We start from the raw sequence: 26,414 nt of genomic DNA on the forward strand, positions 1-26,414 counted from the left end.
GGTGTTTGCTGTTGCCTTGAGCATGTCAAGAAAGGTAAGGAATTTGGGGCTTTTCTTGGCTTGCAGCTTTGGAGAAAGGATGAACTGGTTTGTGTTGTCAACTGAACTTGAGTTTGCCGTCAGTTTGGTTCAGGACTTCAGGTTCAGGAAATGGTATCTGTTGTTCTATCTAGCTTCAGTTTTCAGTCACCGATTTAGCATATGTTTTTTCGTGAAAAGAGGTACCAAAATTGTGATTTCATATTGTCACATATAAAAATGTTGTGTCAGGCATACTTATCATGTTTGAACTGTCGTGAGGTTCAAGTAAGTTCAATTTTGCTTCAGTCTGATGCACATATATTTTTTCTTTTGAACATATTGGCGCTGGCCGGTTCGTTAAAAAAAACTGTGCTTCAGATAAATGGTAGAAATGGAAGAGCAGTGTTCAGTAGCAGACATTTTAACTGGGCAATTATTCACCTCATCAATTGTACACAGCTGAACATCCATTTTACATTATTACTGTACGAAAGAGTCGTGTGAAACAGTCCACAAACTAGTCACATGATGTTATTAGCCATCTACAAAATATCAATATGAATACCCTGCAATTCATCAAATTCTACAATGAAAACCACCTACCATTGGAGTACAGGTAAATTGGCCCTAAAATGCATCCTGTCCAGAAGCGAAAATGCCTAGTTTATCCTTGAGCAGTTAATCTAAGGGAGTTTCCATGCCGTCCTGTTTTTCTTCTCTGACGCCATCTTTCCTTAATATCATTGCACTCTTCTGTTAGATGATCTCTACTAGTATCACACTTTCCCTCAACATATTGCTTGTCAATAGCATTATTTGCCAAACCTCGCAGCCGAGCAGTTTCCGCTATCAGATCATTGACCAGCATCTCAGTTGTCCTCGTGGTAATCCCTCTCAGATACCATGAAAACGGAGGCGGGGGTACCATAGCAGGTTCAATAAGCTGATCCAAGGTAATTGAAGATCCAACTCTTCCTGTGCCATTGGTGCAGGAATCATACTCTTCTAATGTGCATGGGTCTAAAGGATGGCATGCTTCCTTGTCAACAAATAGAGGCTCTATTTTCCAGCAACCTTCAAATTTCTTCATAAAACCTGTTCTTCCTTGCTTGAACTTTACCTGCCAATAGTTGTTGCATGAAGCCACATATCAGAGAATGTATCTTAGCTGTTTCTCAAAGACTAGTAGCAATGTTTCAAGTCTTTACAGTGTGATTTGTTCTGTTCTGGTCGACAAAAACATGAACTGACAAGACACCAGACCACCAGAGAAATCTCCATATTGCTGCCTGCTCCACTTCAACTATTTGCCTTTGTCCTTCATCAAGCACGACTTTCCGTGATATTACTTCCTGAAAATTGGAACAAGAACTTTCTCACGAGTACTTGGCCGGTTAAGATACTAGAGCAATTCCTCTGCTCATTTGGTATCAGTAACCAAATCAGGGAAATCAAGCAAGTGCCACAATATCATGATGAATGAGCCTTCATGTTTCCTGTTACCCTATTCAGGAACTTGCTTATACATACCTTGATGTTTTTGAAAACTCTTTTGTTCTCTGGATCAATTATAATGTTGTAAACTGCGTCTGGAGGTAATCCTGCCTTAAATTTCAGATTCAGGTTGCAAAGAGAGCCTTGTGGCACAGTCACCTGTAAAGATTTGATCATATAAGGTTAGCATTAGCATTTCAACAAGACAGTAGTTGCCTACATTGCTCATTCCTGAAATCTCCCACAAAATGATGAACAACTATAAGTGTTTTTTTTTCCAAAATTACTGAATACATCAAATTGAGGTTGAAGAAAATATTCGGGGGTTTACAATGAGAAGAAAGTTAGCGGTTCTGGTAAATATATTATATAACTGTTGTTCTCAGACAATCAGTTAACCACCATTTCATTTTCTGAAAGAGCCCAACTTCAATCGATTTGTATATGACCTACAATCATTTCTAACACTGAAAGAACTACAAACACCTTGATTTCTGGAGGTTCATCAGACCAAATAGGATTGTTCTTCCAAGCTTGGAGCTGCTTGTCCAACCTAACCTCAGGAGCAACAGTAGTACAAGTTCCCTGCACTTGCATCGGCAGCATTTCGGCCTCTGAACCACCACCAAAGCCATTCTTCTTCAAGAAACGCCCAAAATGCACCTGTAGCAAGATCCAACCAAACGAACTCAAACCTTCCCAGCTAATTCGAACTCCTCTAAAAAAAAAAAAAAACCTCACTTCTGAAGAAAAAAAAATCAACCTTGAGGGAGTTCTGAATCTTATCCGGTATCTGCACGAGGCTACCGAATCCCCGCTCAGGCACGGGTTCACGATTACTGCTTCCCATCAAGAAACCGAATCTGGTAGATGATTCCCTCGGCCACTGAAATAGGAACAAAACCCAAATTTTTGCTTCATCAATCTTTCAGACCCAGAAAGCAGATTGATGCACCCGGCTACAACATGAAGCAATCTTGCATCGAAATTACCCCAAAAAAAGAGCTTTGAAGTAAGAGGACACAATATAATGGAGAGGTAAGTGCAAGATCTAACCACAGAGAAATGGAAGAATCGGAGCTCGGCTCAGGTGGCGACTGGCTCTGGAATGGAAGGGCCTAAGGAAAAAGAGAGGCTTTTCTTGCTCGGACCAATCATGGAGTTGAACGGAGGAACACGAAACCACGGGAAGGGACGAGGATTGGAGGAAGCACGTCGAATCCAGCCATAAAATGAATCAAAGAAGTGACGGAAACCTAGTTTGTCCTAATCAATTCTGAAAAAATGGCAATCCCCAAAGAAATCCAGCAGGATTGCTCACCACTTGCCAACTGGATTCAGGGGGAGTGGGCTACGGCCTGAAATGAGTAAAATGGGCCGGAAACTGTAGCTTAGTAAAAGCTCATATGGTATATTAGGGTCTGTTTGGTAGGAGAAAACGGACGATATGCCACTATATATGTTGGGTTTGGATGAAATGCCACTCGATACAATGCACTGGACAAAATGCCACTCAATACGTTGTCTACCGAATGAAATGCCACTTTGAAGTTTTTTGTGCCCAAAATGCCCCTGGAGAGGGAGAGGGGAGCGCCGAGGAGGGCCAGCCGGGCGGCGCCGGAGGCCTTGGCGGGCGGCGGGGATGATGGGGGGAGGAGGATAGGGCGAGGGGCGAGCGGCGGCGAGGACGATAGGGCGGAAGGAGGAGGAGGCGACGACGCTAGGAAGGAGGACGGGGCGGCAAGCACGCCTACCCGCATGTTCGTCGGGAGGTGGCAGCAATAGGGGCAGGGGGAGGAGGATGAGGAGGCACGCGGGGGAAGGAGGATGGCGCGGCGAGCAACAGCAGTAGGGCAGCGACGAGGACGACTGTCTGAGGCTCCACCGCCGTCGTCTCTTGCTCTGCATTGTCCACCTCCCTCGTCGTCCCCGTTGCCGCCGTCGTCTAGCGAGGTCTCCAGCGTCGCCGGCTAGCCCTCCCTGGCGCTCCCCTCTCCCTCTCTCTCCAGGGATATTTTGAGCACAAAAAATCTTTAAAGTGGCATTTCATCCTAACCCAACCTATACAGTGGCATATCGTCCGTTTTCTCGTTTGCTAGAGCTTCAACTTTTAAATTTAACTTCAGGAGTTAGATCTGATGTGGAGTTATGGAACACCTCTCTAGTTCATTTTGTGAGAGTGATCCATCCAGCTCCGCTCCCATTTTAGGTGGAGCTGAAACTGTTTGGCTGAGCTCCAGCTCTAGGAGAGGTGGAGCTGGAACTGGAGCTGTGCCAAACAGGGCCAGGTAATAGTAATACGATGTGCAAATGCAAGAACTGAACTCTGCCTGTACTCTGCACAAATGCAATGATTTCCATACCAATCAAATGATTCAAAAGTTGAGTGCATTGCCCCCTTGCAACAAAATTTATACCACAAAAAACTAGAGCTCTGACAATTAACAATTAACAGAGGTTCATCACATCACGTTTCATGTAAAATGTTGATGAAAATCTCCCAATAGTAGAACACTACTAAAGGAACCAGGCTAACAGACTGAAGCTTGCTCTCACATAGAGAGCAACAATTTATTCCAATAACTTTCATAATTTCATTCAGTCCACATATGAATCTTCAGTTGGTTTCTTGTATGATTACAGGTCAGTCATATGGCTGCCATCGCTGTCGCCTGCAGGGGCTTCTGATGCAGATGTACCGGTACATCATCTTCAGATATCAGGCCATCTTTTACCGGCATTGTAGTGTTGTCGCATTTCTCGTTGGACTGAGGAACTGTCAAAGCTGCATTGTCAAGAAAATAAACCAAGACAAACCAGTATAAGGTTCTGAATATGCAAATTTCTACGTACCAAGTTGTCTTGACTCTTTCTCATTCCACAAAAAATAAAAATCTTAGTCCAACTTGGCTAAATTCACCATTAAGAAAATGTAACCACATATGTACCACTATCCAAATTATTTTAGAACACTCAAGAATTCCAAGTAGTTGTAATGTAAGGGTCGGAGTCGTCTACACGAAGAAACACAACTACGTGGATGTGGCAACCGGGCCACGCAGCGTCGAAGGAGATCGCGCGAGCTGAAAACTGATGCGGCGTGCTGGACTAGGAATAGTGATCCGATTGCTTGCATTTAGAGAAGAGTTTGTTTGCAGTTTGTTATCCCTTTTTAGTAGCTAATTCAGTTCAATTGTAAGCCTACTTAAGGGCCACGAAATCATGAATAAACCAAGCAAGATTCAATCTATAGTCTCATCTCCAATTCTCTACTCTCTCATCCCCTGCTTTTGCTTTCGTCGCCGATCATGGGCCGGACGTCGAAGAGGCGCTCATAACACGTATTAACATTGAAAGAGAATAACAAAATTACCCACAAGGAAATTATATTATCATATTTGTCAGCTATATACTATCCTTTTTACCACTGCTGGATGATAGGTCATCCGTTTCATAATATAAGTTATTCTAGCATTGCCTATATTCATATAGATGTTAATGAATTTAGACATATTGTGAACAATGCTAGAATGACTTACATTATAAAACGGAGGAAGTATATCTCAAAAGAGAGTGAATATAAAAAAAAACATCAAATTCCTTAAACAAGAGGGCGCATGATCTATTTCCTTATAATGGTATATTCAAATAAAGAAGTGAACCACATCTTGAGATGATTAAATCGGGAGAAAATTATTTGAAGTACCATACCTGCCGCCTCTTCATTAGGCACTGGATGCTCACTTGTTGAGGTGTCCGAAGAGGAGGATGCAAATGGCGCTGAGCTTGATGCAAAGGAAGAAAGATGAGATGAAGGCAATGAGAGCTGGTTTCCTGGAATCTGTTGTACCATACCTCTAGTTGCACTTGGCTACATCAAGAAACAAGGACACGGACAATTAGTTAGTATGATATTACAAAATTTCCGTGAAAACATAAATCTACGCAATAAGGAGAATCCCATTTAAATTTATAACTTGCTGGCCTCTAGGGAGTTTTTTAATTGAAGGAACACTCTAGTATTTTCTCTATGAAATGTTAAGAACTACTGAAAAAAGTATGATTCATATTCTGGTACCCAATTAGATCACCTCATTAGAAAAGGGATCTTCAATTCGAGCACAACTACAATAAAGTTTTCTTTCGTCATCATTTTCAGTTGGTAATAAGAAACTGGTTCAAATTGGCATACAACTTTCTCAATCACCAGTAACTCAAATCTATCAAAGATAAATTGAGTGTTGACATAAGGAAATTTCAAAGGAAACACTAAGCAAATTGTTTTTATTTCTTTAATAAAATGTAAGTTTACCTCAGTGACAACTTCAGGCTCTTCAATTCTATCCCCATTTAGGTGTGAGATGGAGGCCAAATCTTTACTTGGATTATTCCTTAAAAGTTCAATCTCAGCAGGTTCCTCATAAGTGATCTCTGAAATTTCACTGTTTCTTGATCTGACCTGCTCAGATTTCTCCGACCGTTGGCAGGACTGGGAACTTCTGGGACTTAGAGAAAAGGATTGTACTATACAATCCTGACATCCAGAAACATCAAGCTGAAGATTTTTAAGGTTTTGAAGTGATTCAGGTAGTGCTTTAAGTCCAAGACATTGTGACAAATTCAGAGACTCTAAATTATTAAGCTTGTCAAAGCACGATGGCAAAAATTCAAGCCTAGAGCAGTTCGAGAGATTCAAAAACCGAAGAGAGGTAAGGCATTCAAAGGATTCCAGCAGTTTAAGATCAGAACAATATGAAAGATTTAGGCTTTTCAGATATGCAAGTTGGCCAAATGATTGTGGTAATACCTCAAGTTTCAAACATTTTGACAGATTTAAATACTGAAGTGAATATATGTTGCCAAAAAAGTCGGGCAACATTTGGAATTCAAAACCACTTAAGTTAAGATCTACCAAAGAACAGAGGCTAGCAAATGATTCCAAAAATCTGATAGGTAATGTTGAAAGCTTAGAACATCCAGAAAGATTCAAGAAACGGAGTTTGGTCAGATTTTCAAGAGATTCAGGAAAACTAGTAACTTCAGGGCAGCATGACAAGTTTAGGTAATGTAGATCATTCAACAAATGAAGGCTATTCAATCGTTGAAGTTTCTGGCAACCTTGGAGATTCAAATAATTCAGCCCTTTTAAGTTGCTTATAAAGGGTGGCAACTCTGTAAGTTCAGTTTCTGAAAGATCCAACATTTGTAACTTATGAAAGCTACTAATTTGCAGAGGGAGTGCTGTAATAGATAAAGATGAAACGTCGAGGTATCTCAGTTGTTTCAGCTGAAAGATAGGAGATGGAATATCTTGAACACAGCATCCACTGAGATCCAAAACACGCAGGTATTTGTTCACTGAAAGAACTTCACTGACATGCTCAAAGTCCGCACCACTATTCTTGAAAATTAGTGACCTTGCCTTGGAAGGCCATGCCTTGCGATCGATTGACTCTAAACTAGAAGCAGACACCTGTGCATAACGGTAATTGCAATATCTGGCATTGCGCTCATTCTCGGCATCTAAAATAACAAGGATATCTTCACCAGCAACCGATCTAGCAAGATCATGAGCCAAGTTATGCATGCGAAGCATTTCCTCAGAAGTACTGGATCTTTCTGCATCATTCTGTGGAGGAAAACAGTGTTACTTGTTTGTTGAGATATCACTATTGCCATTCTGTCATGGTCAATCTTCTTACAGAAACTTGTTGAGAATTTAGAAATAAAACAATGGTATAAGCTACTATGCTTAATGGAGATATTTAACCACATTCTAGTTACATAGGATATGTACAGAAGGTAAAAAACAACCCATGAACTTACCTGAGACCTCTCTAAAACTTGAAGGAAATAGATTGCTTTAAGTTCATCAATATATTTCTCCGCAGTTACATCAAGTGGCAAGGTTCCATGTTTGGACTCAATCATGTCAAGTGCAATCCATTGCTGAATAAGTTTCTTCTTTTCTATAACAGTTCCTTTAGGGAAGATTGAACAATATACAAAGCATAATCTTAGCTCATGGGGCATATTATAATATATTATCTTGAATGATGGAAATAGTGGTGAAATTTTGTCTTGGGGATAATCTTCCTCTATCTTCCACATTTCTTCATCCTTTGCAGCTTGCCAAATCTCACGCCTTTGTCGTTGAGCATTCACCACAGAACCGAGAAAATTGGCTACCAAGGGTGTGCCTTCACACCTTCTAATGATTTGTTCTCCATATTCCCTGAACAACGGATCACCCAGGCCTGTCATTGCCCTTTGAGAGAATATTTTTAAACAATCATCCTCAGATAAAGCTGCCAACTTGTACAGTGGAACGGTGGAAATCAGCTTAGCTACTTTATTGCTATGAGTGGTCACTATGATCTTGCTTTCCGTGTGTCTACCTGTAAGCAACATCTGCTTCAATTCATTCACTTCTTCATCCTTCCCCCAAAGGCTATCTAATATGATCAAACAACTATATTTATTTAGCACACGTTGAACAGCATTCTTGATTGACTGCAGCTGCATATTTCCCTCAATTTTTTCTGTAGTTTGTGAAACTATATCTCTCCCAAGTTTTTCAAGGTTGATATTACCCATGGAAACATGAACCCATATCCTAAAGCTGAATACCTCTGTTCTTGTATCATTGAAAACTAACTGTGCAAGGCTTGTCTTTCCAAAACCTACAGGCCCAACTATGGGTATAATACAAAGCTCTTCAGCGCTGTTTTGCATTAAAAGATCCATGAGATGATCCAAGTCAGCATCCCTCCCGACAATTGCAATGTCAGTATTTCTGTATGATGTTGTTTGCTTCTCCTCAAAATAATGCACAGCTGAATTGATATATGAAAGGAAATGATACTGATTGGGCAACTGTTGCCTTTGCTGTAGCATCTCTCTCTTGGATTTCATCTTATAAACCATGCTACCTTTCAGAAGCATTGGATTGGATAGCGAGCAGAATAATGACCCCTGTAAATTTATGAAGGTAGCCTTAGTCAGGAAAGACATTTAGTATTTTGATACTATTGTTGCTGGAAGAACAAAAATGGAGATAGGTAAATAACAGTTGGTGCAGCAAGGAACCAAGGCCGGTATCAACCCCTACATAGCAGATAGATCATAGATGCACAATTGTTTGGTAAAGTACCTTGCATTTTCTTTTCCATATAAATACAAAGGTTTTTTTTTTCAAAATATTCGTCGATCAATTTTTGTCTATGTAAAGGCAAAAGCTGATTGCTTACCAAAACAAAAAAGAATCGAGTGCTCTGACGATGTGGCATGTAAGTATTAGGTTTATCTCTCACTATTTGCAAAAGGGTGTTGAAGTATATGTACAATCTACAGGTATGTGGCATGTAATTATTAGGTTTATCTCTCACTACTACCAGTATCAAGGAATTTCATAAGGAAAAAAAAAGAGAGTAAATCTAGTACAAGTAATCAATATTGTTTAAATATATAAAACATAATCACAATTCTCAGAGCTGTTCCACTTTTCCACAGGCAATGAAGCAATTCTAATGGTGCATCTAGCTGCATTTCCCCTGATAAATTTCTTGGACAATTTATTTAAGATAATGGATAGAAATCCAGCCTCTATATCCACACACAGACAAAAGCTACACGAGTGCATATACACTCCTAATCTCATAACTGAGATAAATAACAAAACAACCAAAAAGAAAAAACTAAAAGACTAAGCTTCAAGCTTTTCCTCCTTGCTTCAAAATTTTTTTGGACAATGGAAAGGATAACTTATTGCCTATGCAGTAACTAAGGATGCACCCACGGTGCTTCCCCTGCCCATAGTAATACACCTCTACATCTCATTAATGTAGATCCATTCTAAAATTGATTTTTTTTTTTTGCGGGGCATTCTAAAATTGAGTTGAAATTGAAGAAATTTTACCGATGAAGAAAAAGGAATGAGATTCTGTTACCTTCTGTGCATAGCTGCCCCCATCGAACTGCTCCTTGGAAGAGTAGTACCCATCAACGATATCTTCGATATCGTAAGCCAGGGACTTGATCTGGCCAAGCCAGTGTCGCAGGTTGGCCCTGTCGCTTCCGAAGGAGTTATTCTCAGCATTTTTCAGCAAGGTTTCCAGGTACACAAGGGTATCCTTGATGCCCTCCAAATCGTCGCTGAAATTGCAGCACAGCTTCACCTCGCCCTGCGCGACCCCCACGATGTCGTTGATCTTCCGGGCGACCTGGCTCACCGCCGCGGCCACAAGCATCTCGGCGCCAACCATGGCTGCCGCGGAGGTTGGGGACCAGACCGGAGGAAGGAAGAAAGCAATCCGGTTGTGATTTGTGAAATAGGAGAACGAGAAGAGAGAAGGTACGGCGAAGCGAGGCGGAGTCTACTCTTGACTACTGACACTCGACGACTAGCCATTGCCCATTGGGGAGTTGTTGAACAAAATGCTACAGTAGCAATCAGACTATTTATGCCCAGAAAAAATATCGGGCGCTGCGTTATACGGAGAGGACTGCCCTGAGACCGACCGAATCCTTTGAGGCTTTGACTGTGTTCGGCACTCCTTTCACAACATCTCTGCCTCATTTTTCACGCCGCGTGCACGCACGCTTTTTAAATAGTTAATAAGCGTGTTTTTTAAAAAGTTTCTATACAAAGGTTATTTAAAAAATTAAATTAATTTATTTTCGAAAAAAATAGCTAATACTTAATTAATCATGTGTTAATAGACCGTTCCGTTTTTTTTTTTTTTTAGGAAATGAGTTCCTATCCAGGATATGCAAACACATTACTATATATAGAGAGAGAGTTAGAGTCCACTTGGCTGTGTTTAGTTTGTGGTGCAAAATTTTTTTAAGTATACGGACATACATTTGAAGTATTAAATGTAAACTAATAACAAAACAAATTACATATTCCGCCTGTAAACTGCGAGATGAATCTATTAAATCTAATTAATTTGTCATTAGCAAATGTTTACTGTAGCACCACATTGTCAAATCATGACGTAATTAGGCTCAAAAGATTCATCTCGTGATCTACATGCAAACTGTACAACTGGGTTTTTTTCCACATTTATTGTTCAATGCATGTGTCCAAACATTTGATTTGATGGAAAAGTTGGAAGTTTGACCAAAAAAAAGTTTGAATCTAAACACCGCCTCCTAAAACTTAATAGGTAAAGTGTCACATCAAGTAAGCATGTTATATTATCTATAATTTTATAATTTATTAAATTTTATAGCTTTTTAAATGCAAGCATGTTAAGGCTGTGTTTGTTGTGGGGGTTGGGAACAAATCTTCTTCTGCGCATGGAAAATGAAGCGGTCTATTAGCGCGTGATTAATTAAGTATTAGCTTTTTTTTCAAAAATGTATTGATATGATTTTTATTAGCAACTTTCGTATAGAAATTTTTTTAAAAGAGACACCGTTTAACTAAACGGTTTGAAAAGCATGCGCACGGAATATAAGGGAGAGGGGTTGGGAACACCTATCAATGAACACACCCTAAGGTTGGGTTCGTTTCCCTTGGTTGGGAAAGCTACCCTCTGGCACGGAAAATGGAGCAGTCCATTATCGTGTGATTACTTAATTTTTTGCTATCTTTTTAAAAAATGGATCAATATGATTTTTTAAACAACTTTCGTATATAAACTTTTTGTAAAAAAACGCACCGTTTAGCAGTTTGAAAAGCATGCGCGCGGAAAACGAGGGAGATGGGTTGGAAACAAGCTGCAACGAATGCAGCCTAAATCATCAGCTCACATATGTCTCCATCTTTTTTATAATATCTTATATACCTATTGTCGACAGTGGATACCCGTAGATCGGATAAATAGTGTATTAGGGTACGTTGGTATGAGGATCTACACGATACGATATTAAAACAAACAGAGAGACAAAGATTATACTGGTTTAGACCCCTCGTAAGATAATAACCATAATCCACTTTATATGAGATTGATATGGAAACCACGAAGTACACAGAGAAGAGATGAATCCAGCGTTACCGGCGAGATCCTTGTCGAGATGAGTCGACAAGATCTCCTGGCGAGTAGGTTTCACGGCCTCTGGCTTCGTAAACTATGGTGGGTGTGTTCGTGCTATGATTTGCTCTTTTGAACCCCTCAGAGAGTGCGTCTTTTATACCTTGAGTTGTCTTAGTCTCTGCGTAGAACTCGGAGACAATGAACCCTGCACGATTCTCAGGGTTGTGGATACCACATTCCTGACTAAGCTCGGCAGGGCCCATCATATACCATGTCTTATACGGAATCATACCTCGTATATAGAAGGAGTTCCGGATAAGAAAGGACAAAAAGAGTTCTATATGGAAACGACAAGGACTACTCATATCATATCCATATTTATCTCCCTAGTTCTACTTGGACAAGGGGGCATCTATGGGTATAAATACAAGCCCCCCTAGGAGGAGAGGGGACGAGCCACAACACATAACATACACACAAGCCAATACGCTGCCAAATATCGACATTAGAGATTAGCCTAGGCATACCCATCCGGTGCCTCCTGGGACCGGCAAGAGAGATCTAGCGCCATCTCTAATCTCGACAAGTTCATATTCGAAGAGAAAGACTACCCCGTCATTGACTACGAGTTGGTTATCCATGCCGCCAAGTCGATGACAGCTAGACAGGTTATCCTAAATATTGTACTTGTGCGATTCAGATGAATAAGAGCAATACCGGCTTTGGCCAACAGGATGTAGGGCTATTACCTGTTAGATAAGGGGCGAACCTGTATAAAAATATCTGTCTCCATCTCTTTTACCTTAATCTCGCATATACTCTAGTACCGATGATCCCCATACCATCCAAATACCATAGTCGTGATACCAAACGTCGACAACGATATAGAATAAACTCAATTCTCTCCTAGTAGGACTATGTTAATCACCAGTCCATGAGGATATTTCCATAATATCTGTGTGATCCCTCCATCCACGCGTGTGTTAAGAACTAGCGCGCTTCTCCACTAGTGGAGAGCGAGAAGGATAGGGAGTAAGATTCCAATTTTTGGAAGCTAATTAGGAAAATTATTGGAGCCAACTTTTTTTCAAAAATAAACACTAAATTTTAAGATTAGAGATCATATTGGATAGGCTTTAAGCCTCGAAATAGAAAAAGCCTCCCAAATCCCACCTCGTAGCTCCTAGTTAAGGGAGGCCTACATCCGTGGGTTATTCATGCAAGAGGAAATTTCTCGTCGTGCACATCCCACTCTGTCCCGCAGGAGAGCCGCTGCGCCATCAGGCCATTCACAGTAGATCTACTTAGCATTTAGCCTCAACCAAAAAAGCAAATATTCCTTTGCCACTTTATCCAACCGTGTGCGTTTACGTTCCTCAGCTCCGCGCGTAGCCAAAGTTGATTACGCATTCTTCGTCTCAGTGGGACCCACACCACCGCTAGAGGAGAGAGAGAGGAGAGGGGTGAGGCAGCCGAACGCCAGGGGAGGAGGGTGCCGACCGGGGATAATGACGGCGGTAGGGCTCGTCGGTGGGCTGGCCAGGGGAGGAGGGCGCTGACCGACGCCGACGCCCGCCGCCGCGTAGCCGCCCGACATGGAGGCCGGAGATCTGGATCTGCCCGACAACGGCGGCGGCAGCTTCCCGCCCGCATCAGATGAAGAGGTAGGGTGCGGCGGCGGCGGCTTCCTCGATTCGCCACCACTGGAGGAGGAGGAGGAGGGGAGGCACGGTGCCAGGCCCCACCGCTGTCGCCACTCGGCCCGGCGCCGTCTCCCGCTCGCCTCCGCGACCTCCGCTTGAGCCGCCGCTCCGCCCGACCCCCGCAACCTCCGTCTCCGCCCGGCTCTCTGCGGTGGCCGGTGGGGAAAGGAAGAGAGGGGAGAGAGAAGAGGGGAAAAGTAAAAAGAGAAGTGTAAAAGTGGTATTAGTGGGACCCACTACAAGCTACCCGTATGTGGTCTTGTAGAGTTTTGCACTATGTAACATGTGGCTAATACCGCTCTTGTCTACGTGGCACGTGAAGAATATCAAAACTTGGTGACGCATTGTGAATGGTCTCAGTAGCCGGCTGCCGACTCCAGCTCTACCCTTTCTCCATGCCCGCTCCTCCCCGAGGCTGCTGCCACCCCGCCTACTTCAACGCATGCTTTGCTGTTCGGCATCGCTTTCCCAGCCTCCGTTGTGGCCACTCTGGCGCCTCCTGACCCTTCTCTCGCTACTGCCCAGATCTCCTCTTGGAGCTCTGGTTGCCGACCGGACTAAACTCTGCCCCACGTCCCACCACCCTGACCTCCTCCGCCATAAGCTCCAGTAGCCACCCTGACTGACTCCATTATCATGAGCTCCGGCCGATGTCCGGAGCACCACAAGGTAAACTGTGTTTTTTTTTTGACAAAATACATACCTCAATGGGTACACAAGTGAATTTTGTGAAATTTAGTCTACGTATGAAATTTATACGATAAATTTTTTGAGATCTTTGTGGAGCATTTGTGGGTCTGCACGTAGAGCCTGCCATTCATTACTGGGATTAAAACGGTTTGAAAAGTTTTCGGATTTCGGATGAGTTTTCGGAAATAGAGAGTGTCGGTCAGAAATTTTTGGAAATGGAAATGTTTTCTCAAAAACGGAAACACATATGGTGTCGGTGTCAAGGATATGGCATACCTTCTATACACAGACTCATGGAATACATCAATACTATTTACCCGATTGTATAATGTTGGCGACTGTTAAATGCCAAATCTATACCATCAACGTATGCATAAAGTCCAGATAATAAAATATCCAACATAGTGATAGGTGTTAAAACTCACATATTCCACAAGTGTTGATGTATATTTGTATGCAGGTGATAAACCCAGAAGTTGGGAGGAAATCCAGACTAAAAGTGAAGGAGAAATCTATCAATGCAAGAATGGGCTTTTAAACTACTAAAGAAACATCCCAAAATTGCAAGAATTGGATAAGGCAGGATGAGAAGGAGACCCAGACTAGGTTTGGAGGCCATCTGGCCCAGCCCAGGTTCGGCCGAACCCTGGTGATCACCGTTGATCCTGGGGTTTGGCGTGGACGCTCCAGATCACTCCCTGATGGCGGTTGTGGGGCAGTTCGGACATTTCCCCTTCTCATAACCGTTATACCTGTCCTATAAGTAGACTTCACTTTCTTCATTTTTTCACACACTTTCAAGCTTGAGCTGAATTATAAGTGACTCTATTGTACTATTTGCATACTAGAATTAGGAAGAGAGTAGAGTAGAAGAAGTCGGAAGAATTCTAGAGCTGTTGGTAATCTTCTCCTAATTCTTTTATTCTGTTTATTACTCTGATATTAATAGAATTATCTTCTTGAGCAATCTAGATTTATCTTGTGAGAATTATCTCTTGGTTACTTCTAAATAGCATACGGGATTATTGTTCACTATCATCAACTAAAATATAGTGATTGCTTTGGTGAGTTATAAACACTAAAGTAGATATTAATTGCTTAGACGTGATGTTTAGGTAATTATTATCCAGTAATTGCTGCGTATCCCACAGTACATTTGAGGTAGGTGTAGAGGTGGTGATAGCCCTCAAGAGCTCTTAAGTCCTCCCTGTCCGGGTACGTAGTAGAGCGACATCTGGGAACAACAGGTTGCAAGTGCCTGAAGTATCGCGTTAGGATTAAAATTAAGCTTTCCCTAGACATTGTTTCTCACTAATAAATCCTCTCTGTCCTAGGCTATCCTTTGCTTGGTGTCATTGGATGAACCGATGGAAGAATTAATCACATACGTTCCCTTGGATTCGATACCTTGGAATACTCCGTAGGGGAAGTGCTACATCGGTATATCCGTGCGCTTGCGGATTTTATCGGTGACCATAAGAATTACCAACATATACGAGAAGATATTCTTGGATTAAGGAAATACGACAGATAAAGAAGGAAATTATTTTATTGGAATAGAAGGTGTCAGAGTCCTATTCAATGAAGATAGAGTATCCTTGGGCCCGTATCCTGTTTTGTCTCTCCAAGATCTCCTTGGAGAAGAAGATGATCTAGGATATAAATACAAGGCCCCTAGTTCATCGAGAGGCATGACAGGAGCATCGAGTTACAAGTCACAACCATCATTGTAAGGAGAAGCAATCTGGAGGGAGCCAGAACCATACTCGCCAAATAGATCTCGTCGGGTCGTTCTTGACATCTTCTAGTCGGCGGGTTAGTCCAATCTTCTTATTCCCCAATGTAATCTTTATGCTATTTCTATCCATAATTCATGTAAACTGGACTATGGCTATGTTGGTATTTCTTACGATCACAGATAAATCAACAAGCGCACGAAATACAGTTGTAACACATCCCCATAGAGTATTCTAAGGGTATCGAACACGAGGAACGTGTGTATTATCTACGATTAAGATTTAATCCAAGGACAACAACCTAGGATAAATTGGCTAGAGAGGATTCCTATGTATTTTAATTAGTTAATTGAGTTAAATGTAAAACTCTATCGAATGCTTTGGGCAACGGCCCTCCCCTAGTATGTCAGGATGAGTCCAGCCTTGAGCTCTATGATGTACTCGAACTAGAGGAATATGAAGGACAAACATGGCTGTTCACCACCTACTGTCTATCTCACTTTCCGTGGAGCACACAAAAGACAAAGGTAATTTCTAACATAGACACCATGTCTAAGTTATTAATTACTACTCTAGCCTTGCGCAAAAACTTTCTTCTTTATCCAGAGTCCTAGTACTAGAACACTTAGTTCCACACTCCCTAGACAAAGGCACAGTCGGAGGTTCTTGTTGCTGAGCAAGATAAAAACACTCCCTAGAGACCTCCCCCACAAGACGATGGTCCAGTCCGACAATGGTGTCCAGTGCACAAAACAAGCGCTCACACCTTCAAGGAGACCATGGCTAGGAAATTAGACAAGACAAATGAAACAAGTTTGAATAGTTAAGTAAGGCAACCGTGACCTTCCATCCGACCACGAACCAGATTTTTGTTGCTTCAACCAGCATGTGGCCCACATCTTCGGTGGGTCTACTTTATATTCCTCCAAGCGGGAATACAAGAAAGTTGAGTTAACGCGAGGTGTGCTCCACATCCCGGGGATCAACGTCGAAAATGAAGTGGTCAAATCAGAAAATATAATTTTCAGAGGCCGACCACCCTTCTCTGATGATAACCCCTGACCGATATCCAATAATAGTTGAACCTACTATCTGAAATTTCAAAGTCGCACGCGTTCTGGTTGACGGTGGCAGCTCAACCTTCTCTTCGCCAGCACTCTCGATGCAATGGGGATCCCGAGAAGCGAATTGATACCTTCAGATCAACCTTTCCACAACATCATCCAGAATCATCGTCAAGACAGTTGGGGAAGATAACACTGCCTATAACCTTTGGCAAGGCTGACAACTTCTGAACCGAGCATTTCACGTTTGATGTGGCTGAGTTTGACACCACATACAATGTGATCCTCGGAAAAACAACCCTCGCCAAATTCATGACAACTTCTCATTACGCCTACCAATTAATCAAGATATCGGGACCTAAGGGGATCATCACAGTATTCGGGAACGCCAAGATGGTCGTGTAGTGCGACAAAAGGAGCCTTGACATGGTTGAGCAAACTCCTACCTCTCCCACCATAACTGAGCTACCCGGAAAAGTGAGCAAACCCAACTTGGCAACTAAAACCGATGGTGCTATCAAAATAATTCCGTTGTCTAGTAGCACCCTTGATAAAACCGTTAAGATAGGGGTGGAGCTTGACAACAAATAGAAACTCGAGCTCATCACCTTCCTCCACGACAATGCTGACGTGTTTGCTTGGCAACTGTCCGACATTCCCAGTCCCCAGGGAGGTAATTGAGCACACGTTGATGGTTCGACCCGACGCCAAACCTATCAAGTAGAAAATGCGTCGCCAAACTATTGATGAAAAATCCGCGCTCGGCGGATGGTGTCGGAACTGTGTTGGCGCGAACTGAGTCATAGGAGATCTGCTTAGCTCCAGTGCAGGTCCAAAGGTTGATGAGATGCGGGCGTGCCAGTCAGTTTGATTCTACAACTGACAAGATATACAAATAGCAGATCAAAGAGCCGATCGGCTGACAAGCCAATGGAATAATTCCAGCCTATGCTGATACTAGCCGATGCCGATAGGGTTTTGAGCAATCAGCTATATGTCTAATATAGATGATGACATAAAGACAATCGGCTAATGATAATAAAACAACAATATAATCCAGTAGAAACCAATCGTATAATAATGATATGATAGAATAAGTGTTGATCCGAAGGTTTAAGCATACATCGACTGGAAGTCCGATGTCGTAAAATACACAAGATTAGATAAACAATGAAACCTTTGTTGCGATCGGCTAAATCCAACTTGTAAACAATCCTTGTAAGCCGATGCAACGTCCAGATAACTCATCGACTGAAGCCCTGATGAAATCTTTATTGGCAATCAAGAAGCAGGCTAGAGATTATGGTTCTAAGCATGACTTAGTAGATCAAACTTAACTGATGCGGCACTAAGTATGAAAAGAAACAAAATATCTAGATAATCAAGCCTTTGACTGATTTTTAGGGTGGTAGATACCTTAGCTAATCTAATCTGGGAAAACGATTTAGTCGATATCGGCATAAACCTAAATCGAGAATCGGCCGATATGGCTAAATTGAGATACTAAAACTAGACTAACTAAGATATATGATAAATAGGTAGGCAAATATATAAATCGAACTAGAGCAATCCAAGAGGTCGAATGTACTGATGCAGCCTTGAATGACGCCGATGGAGCCAATACAATTGCCAGGGCTGGCGGAACGTAGGACTTACCCCTTCGCCGGAGATTGAAATCTGATGCAGCCCCGTGTCTGTTGGTATTTCTTACGACCACAGATAAATCCGCAAGCGCACGAAATACCGCTATAGTACTTTACCTTCGGGTGACCCCAAAAGGATATCGAACTCAGGGAACGTGTGAAATCTACCTAAGGCTAAGACTATCCAAGGACAACAATTATTTGTAGGCTAGCTAGGCTAGAGAAGACTTTCTATGTGTTTTAATTACCTAAGCTAAGTTAAAGGTAATTTCCTATCTGTTGCTTCGGGCACCGACCCCTGCTGATCTGCCAACGTGGTTCCGGCTATAGCTCTATAATGTACCCGAACATGGAGGATTACTGGGATGGGATTCAGGGCTGTCACCACCTGCCGTCTACCTCTAACAAATCCGTGGAATACACAACAAACAAAGGTAATCTCTAACCTAGACACCACGTCTAAGTTATTAATTACTAATCTAATACTTGTGCATGAACTTTCTTCTCTATCCGGAGTCTGTTAACACCAAAATTTGGAAGCCCGAAGTCATCATCGGCTAAGAGACAATATCGGCTTTAGAGTACTGGAATCAGCCGATGGGAGTCGTCAAGTCGCTAGAAGTTGTGTTCTTGATGGAGTCGGATCAATTAAAGGAAGTTTATCTAGAAGAGTTCGAAATTAAAGGAAGTTTATCTAGAAGAGTTCGAGTTGAAAGAGGATGTGGCATGGCAAGTGTATCTATTAATTAGGAATAGCTTGTTAGTTCCATTTAGCTTTAGAAAGTGTGTTTAGTGTCTGATAAGGACTTTATGTTTTCCTTTTATCTTTAGGAAAGTTTATTTCTTGTCGTACAAGGACTAGTATCTCCCCATGGGTATAAATATGTACACCCGGGGTCATTGTAATCTATCAATCTCTCGATCAATACAACTATTCTCAGCACATCGCCACCCTCTTTACCGAGGTTTTTACTTATCATCCAATGGAATTTGGCACCCGACGCGGGGCTGCATTAGTTCAGTTCGATCTCTGGTGAAGGGGCAAGTCCTACGTTCCACCGGCCCTGGTGAATCTGTCAGCTACATTGGTGTTGTTCAAGGCTGCATCGCTTCGATCTCTTGGATTGCTCTGGTTTGGTTGATATATTCGCCTACCTGATATCTCAATTCTATCTCTAATTGCATTGTGTTTAGAGACGCATCGGTTTAGTTGGGACTGTCTCGGTTAGGTATGATCTTCTGTCTTAGCCGATATATCTCTACAATCACAATGCTGTTATAAATAGATTTGTTATATCCATCACATTAGACAGATCTATCGGCTCATCGAGTATTAGATTATCACATACAATCTCGTGCTGCATCGGTTAGGTTTGATCTACTAGATTGTTGTTGATAATATAAATCTTGTTAAGCCGATAGGTTCATACTAATGTTTTATCGGGGTGCTAGCCGATAAGTTATCTGGACATTACATCGGCCTATAAGGATAGCATATACATATAAGTTGGATTTAGCCGATCGCAACAAAGGTTTCATTGATCCATCTAATCTTGTGGATTTTATGACATCGGACCTCCAACCAATGTATGCTTTAACCTTCGGATCAATGCTTATTCTATCACATCACATTTCTAGCCGATTGGTTTATACTATATTATATTATTATTTTATTACATCATCGTCAGCCGATTGCCTTTATATCATTATCCACATTGGACATATAGCCGATTGCTTAAACCCTATCGCTATCGGCTGGTATCGGCATCGGCTATATCAACATCGGCTGGAACTACTCCATCGGCTTGTCAGCTGATCGGCTATTTATCTGCTCTTTACATATCTTTTCAGTTGCAGGATCAAACTGACTGGCACAATCGCATCCCATCAACCTTTGGTCCTGCACTGGAGTTAAGCAGATCTCCAGGCCAGTATGTGTTTTTCGCGTCAACAGAGTCCTAGTACTAGAGCATTAGTACGAATACTAAACAATGAACCCGCAAAGATGGAAATATATCTTACTCAGACTAAATAATTATATAACATAAGAAAGGATCCCGAATACTTACTTAATAGAAGAAGTTCTCCGAACCCGGAGCAGAGTGTACCGACAGCTCCGGTACTCCTCTAGAATTCCTCCTAAAAAGCTATATTCGTCGAGGTGGAAGTCGGATTGAGCGGGAAACTTCCGGACACTCCTCTAGAGCTTCTCCTCACTCACTACCTATTTCTAATGTACAAAAGAAACAATAGAGCCTCTTGTAATTCAGCTCAAAGTTGTGTGTGATGGAATGAAGGATGAGGAGGGGTATTTATAAGTGGAGCTTGCTTGGGAGGATGAGGGTGCTTCATGGAATCCAAAGGACATCTTCACTCTTGAGCCTCCACCTGTCCTTTCTATGACAGTTTCCACCGGTATAAATGGTTCCATCCGTCATAGCAAATCGTTATCCGCCGGCCTGTGAAATTTGGGGCCGAATGAGCCAGTTTTGGCTTCGACCAAACCCTTGTTGGCCCCTTTTGCCCCAAATTTTCTCGTGGACACTGGTGGAGAATCCCTCAGCCCATATGTATGGTGGGAAGGGCCATTTGCTCTTGTTTCATTAGGTTTGTGGGCCCAAAACTCCATAGGATTAAATAAAGAAGTTTGATTCACCTCCTTCTTTATGTATCTTTTGTCTCAACTTTGGTAGGTTGTTACCTGCATCCAAATATACACCAACACTTGTGGAAATTGTTGGAAATAAACCCTACCACTATGTTGGATGTCTTATAATTTTAGATTTATGCAGGTATTGACGGCGTAAATTTGGTACTTAATAGCCGTCAACAGCATCAGGTGCCAAGTTTCGCCGGATGATAAGTAAAAACCTCAGTAAAGAGGGTGGCGATGCACCGAGAGTAGTTGTATTGATCTATCAGATCGATTTACAATGACCCTGGGTGTACATATTTATATCCAAGGGTAAATACTAGTCCTTGTAGGACAAGAAGGAAACTTTTCTAAAGATAAAAGGAAAACATAAAGTCCTTATCGGACACTAAACACACTTTCCTAAAGATAAAAGGAAACTAACAAACCCTCCTAATTAATAGATAAACTGTCATGCCGCATCCTCCTTGAACTTGGTCACTTCCGGATAACCTTCCTTTAGTAGATTAATTTACTTAACCGAATATAGTAGGAATCCGGCTATTGGTGACTTGATAACTCCCATCGGCCGATTCCAGGACTCTAAAACCGATACTGACCCTAGCCCGATGATGATTTCGGGGCTTACCAAATTTCACTGTTAGTACAAACTTATGGGCCTCAAGTCATGGCCCACCACTGGCCCTGTTGCCTCATCCTCTGCACCACCGTGGGCCGACGAGTTTGATGTGGTCATCAGTGTCCCTGCGGGTTGACGAGTTAGACATGGTCCTGACTGTCCGCGCTCCTCCACCACGCCTCCATCATCGCCATGCTGGTCCTGCCGCTTCTCACGGCTCACACGCCTCGCCAGAGAAGAGAGAAAGGAGGGAGATAGAGGAAGAGATAGGGGAAAAGAGAGGAAGAGGAAGAGAAAGGAGCGGCAGTTTGGTCAATATAGCCTCGTCTGCAAAAATACACAATTTTAATGGGCGCGGTGTCCGCTGGCAAATAATCACGCCAGAGAGTGTTTTTCCTCCAAAAGTAAGTTTGTGGCTATAGCTAAAACCACAAAGTCACGATATCCTGTAGCAAAATTTCTAATCTATAGATTTACGGTTGTCTGATAGTGTGGTGTAGACAGTCTAAGACTGTCTTTGACTGACTAGATGGTCGAACAGTCTAATTCATGGTTTAGGACCTAAACTAGAGGATAAACTGTCGTCTAGAGTCTACACTAGACCGTCTATACTATGGTCTAGGTGAACACTATGTGCAACATTAGAAAGATCCATTGCAACGCAATAACTTAAAATGTAAAACATGGTCAAATTCTAGTCATGACATTAGCCTCTTATACGTTGAAACATCAAATTTGAACTATTGAACATTTATATTTTTATCAGAATATAATAATGTAATATTTTTTATAGTAATTTAATTTAATAAATATAATAGTATAATTGGATTAAAGAACAGATAAGTAGTTTAATAGGAAAATTATTTTGTGTAGAGGGTTAGTTGTATTCTTTAGCAATATAAGCATGATGCTTAGATTGATTAAATGACGTTGAATGCGGGTGTGCCCTGTGGAATGCAGAGGTAGGCGGTAAGTGGTAATAGTTTTATCCGTACTTCATAATCCTCCACGTTCATGTATAATGCAAAAGTTCATATAATAGCCATAACCATACTGGCAGATCAGCGGAGAGTGATCTCTCGGTAGTGCGTGGGTGCCTAGAACTAAGTTCTAGGCATCTCAATATATATATATAATTGTTGTATCGACTAAGCATGATAAGTATAGTTTTGTCTTGTCTTTCTTCACTAACTAGCTTATTATTGAGATAATTTTTCTGTGTACCACACTACCGAATTATCATTATCATTTACCTTTGTTAGGCTACAATATATTAATTATATCATGATTATAAATATATCAACCTCAGCACCAGCAAATTCAACCCTACCAACTCATTGGAGCTCAGTCCTGTGGTTCTTGCTCGGTGGTGGGGCACAGAAGATGGGGCTGTGGTGTTAGATCCAGTGTGGGTGAGCGGATGGTGCAGACGGCGATGCGAGCTGCTAGGAAAACAAATGCAGGATGCGAGGGCCCATCGTTTCGCCTATTTAGGGAATAAGCCAAACGGTACATTTATAAATAAAAAATAATTTGTGAGTAAAATTTTTATATACATGACTTCGATAAAATACCTCAAAATCAACTCTAAAATTAAAGTTGAAAATTTAAATTTTAGCTAATAAGTATAAGTATAAGCGAAAAGACGAGGCTGTATTGCTGATCGAGGTAGACATCCCCTCTCGTGTCTGCCTTACCCGTGGGTGTGGCTAATGGGCGATCGATCGCTCGAGCGATCCCCATGCCCCCTGTACACACCTCTCCTCTTCTCCCTTTCTTCTCTTCCTACTACACTATAAATTTTTTAAAAATAAAAAAAACAAAGTTGGAAAAATTTATGTATAGAAATACTATATATAAAAAAATTTTTGAATTCAAATTTAAATTTGAAACGGGTATGTAAACTTTTGACTTATAAACTTTGGGTCTATAAACTAATATTTGAATTCAAATTCAAATTTGAATCGTGTATGTAAACTTTTGACTTATAAACTTTGGGTGTATAAACTTTAGATGTATAGAAATACTATATATATAAAATATTTGAATTCAAATTCAATTTGAATCGGATATAATCAAACTCAAATTTGAATCGGATATGTAAACTTTTGACTTATAAACTTTGGGTCTATAAACTTTAGGTGTATAAACTTTAGGTGTATACAAATACTATATATATAAAATATTCAAATTCAAATTTGAATCGGATATAATTCAAATTCAAATTTGAATTGGGTACGTAAACTTTTGACTTATAAACTTTGGGTCTATAAACTTTAGATGTATAGAAATACTATATATAAAAAATATTTGAATTCAAATTCAAATTTGAATCGGATATATAAACTTTTGATTTATAAACTTTGGTTCTGTAAACTTTAGATGTGTAAACTTGAGGTGTATAAACTTTAGATGCATAAATTTATTAAAATAGGAAAGTAATGCGGTGCTAAAAATGGAAACCACGTGGAGGAGAGGGGGAAACCGATCGCTGCTAGCGATCAATCGCCAACTAGGAGTTTCGAATGTGAGAGGCTGCTTGTAAGAGCATCCCAGCAGTTCATCTAAATTTGATCCTCCATATTCCCATATGGATGGCCATCCAAAAAGATTTCTCCTCCATATCTATTCTCACTCCAGCAGATCATCTAAATTACATCCTCCATATCACATCCTTCTATATTTTATTAATATTTTCTAACTAACCATACATTTGTGTAATTTCTTTTACAAGGATTATATTTTGAATGACTAAATATATGTTTGAAATGAATATATTTGTAATCATAGCAAAATAAGTAAAGTATACAAAAAAAATTATAACAAAATAAATATTTCTATTTTTTCTCATTCTTTTCCACTTTTTTCCTCTTCATCTTCCTCTTCCTTTCCTCCTCACTGCCTCCTCTCTCTATCTCCTTTCATCCTTCTTTTCCTCTTCCTCTTCCTTTCCGCCTCCAGCCAAGCAGCAGCTCGCGAGGGGCGCAAGGGGCAGCATCTCGGCGCCGGCTCACGAGGGGCGACGGCGGCAGCTCGTGCGTGGAGGACCGACGGCGCAGGCGGTGGGTCGCGGGCAGAGAGCGGCGTGACGGTCACTGGGCGGAGGAGCCGCGGCACGGGTTGGGAGCGGCGTGGGCGGTCGCCAGGCGGAGGAGGAGCCGCGGCACGGGCGGCGGGGTCGCGGCCGGGGAGTTGCGCAGGCGGTCACCGGGCGGAGGAGCCGCGGCACGGGCGGCAGGGTCGTCGGCGGGGAGCGGCACGGGCAGTCGCTGGGCGGAGGAGCTGTGGCGGCGCTTCTTCTCCGATAACCTCCCCGGCCCAGATCTGGTTGGTGCCACCACTCTACCTCCTTTCTTCCTTCTACCTCCCTTCTTCCTCCTCTGCCCACTTTGCCTGCCACCGCTGTGAACTCTGGATGGGGGCTCTGCCGCCGCTGTGAACTCCAGATGGAGGAGGGAGAGCGGCGGTTGCGATTTGCACTGGTGTAGAAACCATCTTTGGTCGGTCGGCCAAATTCCACAATAGTCCCGGTTCTAATAAAAACCGGGACTAAAAAGCATCTTTAGTCCCGGTTTAAAAGTTGAGGGGTACTTTTTGATCTTTAGTCACGGTTGGTGTTTACCAACCGTGACTAAAGATCATTTTTAATCCCGGTTCAATAAGTCGTGGGGTTCAAGACAGACCCCAATTATTTTTACTCCCGGTTGGTAAACAACCGGGACTAAAAATAGATCTTTAGTCCCGGTTGTTTATACCAACCGGGAGTAAAGAGTACCCCGAACCGCGCGCCAAATATTATCCGCACGCCACCAAAATAATTGTTTATATCAATTATTTTTACTCCCGGTTGGTATAAACAACCGGTTGATCTTTAGTCCCGGTTGTTTATACCAACCGGGAGTAAAGAGTACCCCGAACGCGCCACCAACTCAGATATTATCGCGCACTCCTCTCGATCTCCTCCCCTCTCATTACTCCTCCATCCCTTCCTCTCCCCCTTCATCCCCTTCCTCTCTCCTTTCCCCTCCCGTTCCTCCCCTTCCCCTCTTTGAGCGGCGGCCGGGCAAGTGGTTGCGACGGCCGGGCGGGAGCGGCGGCGGCCGGCCGTCTGGGTGCAGCAGGCAGGCGGGCGGGCGCGGCGGCCGGCTGGGCGGGCGGGCGCAGCAGCCGGCCGGCCGAGCTCGCGCGAAGGCCGCGAGGACGGTGGCCGGGAGGCCGGCGGCGCCATCCTCTCTGTTGCCGATTTTTTTTTTGAATTTGTGATTCATTGGATTTGATCTGTGATGTATGTGATCTGATCTGGATATTGGATCTGATCTGGAAATTGTGATGTATTTCTTTTAGGATTTGTGATGTATTTTTTGTTTAAGATTTTGTGATGTGATGTATTATGATCTGTGATGCATTTCTTTTCAATATATGATGTATTTCTTTCCAGATCTGTGATGCTACTTTGATTTGGGGATGATTTGACAATATGATCGGGGATATTTAGGGAGCAAATCGATTTTAAAAAAAATTAACCGGGACTACTCCTACTATCTTTAGTCCCGGTTGGTAAAATGAATTTTTAGTCCCGGTTATTTCACCCAGGACTAAAGATACCCATCTTTAATCCCGGATTAGTAGTCCCGGTTGTATAACCGGGACTAAGGGGGGTCCCCAACCGGGAGTAAAGCCCCTTCCTCCAATAGTGTTGGCGTGGGGAGAGAGGAACGCCAAAATTGGCATTCCTCTCTCCTGTTTTAGTGATCCGCTATTTTTGGTGTAGCCGATTGAGTATATGTTGGAGGCTGATTTTTCACTCC

The 26,414-nt window shown here is 42.1% G+C and overlaps 1 protein-coding gene across 1 annotated transcript; it reads right to left on the reverse strand.

The window, feature by feature from the left end:
- Positions 1-400: 400 nt before the first annotated feature.
- On the reverse strand, positions 401-9,946 carry LOC127783692 (putative disease resistance protein RGA3). The gene is made up of 11 exons (XM_052310885.1): positions 9,465-9,946; positions 7,342-8,490; positions 5,828-7,144; positions 5,227-5,386; positions 4,215-4,300; positions 2,572-2,595; positions 2,279-2,401; positions 2,002-2,178; positions 1,552-1,674; positions 1,230-1,373; positions 401-1,141 (listed from the first exon to the last, which is right to left on the reverse strand). Exons 1-11 carry the CDS (start codon positions 9,777-9,779, stop codon positions 686-688), a joined length of 4,074 nt encoding a protein of 1,357 aa, XP_052166845.1. The 5' UTR covers positions 9,780-9,946; the 3' UTR covers positions 401-685.
- Between the last annotated feature and the right edge of the window lie 16,468 nt (positions 9,947-26,414).

This window comes from Oryza glaberrima, chromosome 9, assembly GCF_000147395.1.
Source record: "Oryza glaberrima chromosome 9, OglaRS2, whole genome shotgun sequence".
NCBI lineage: Eukaryota > Viridiplantae > Streptophyta > Magnoliopsida > Poales > Poaceae > Oryza > Oryza glaberrima.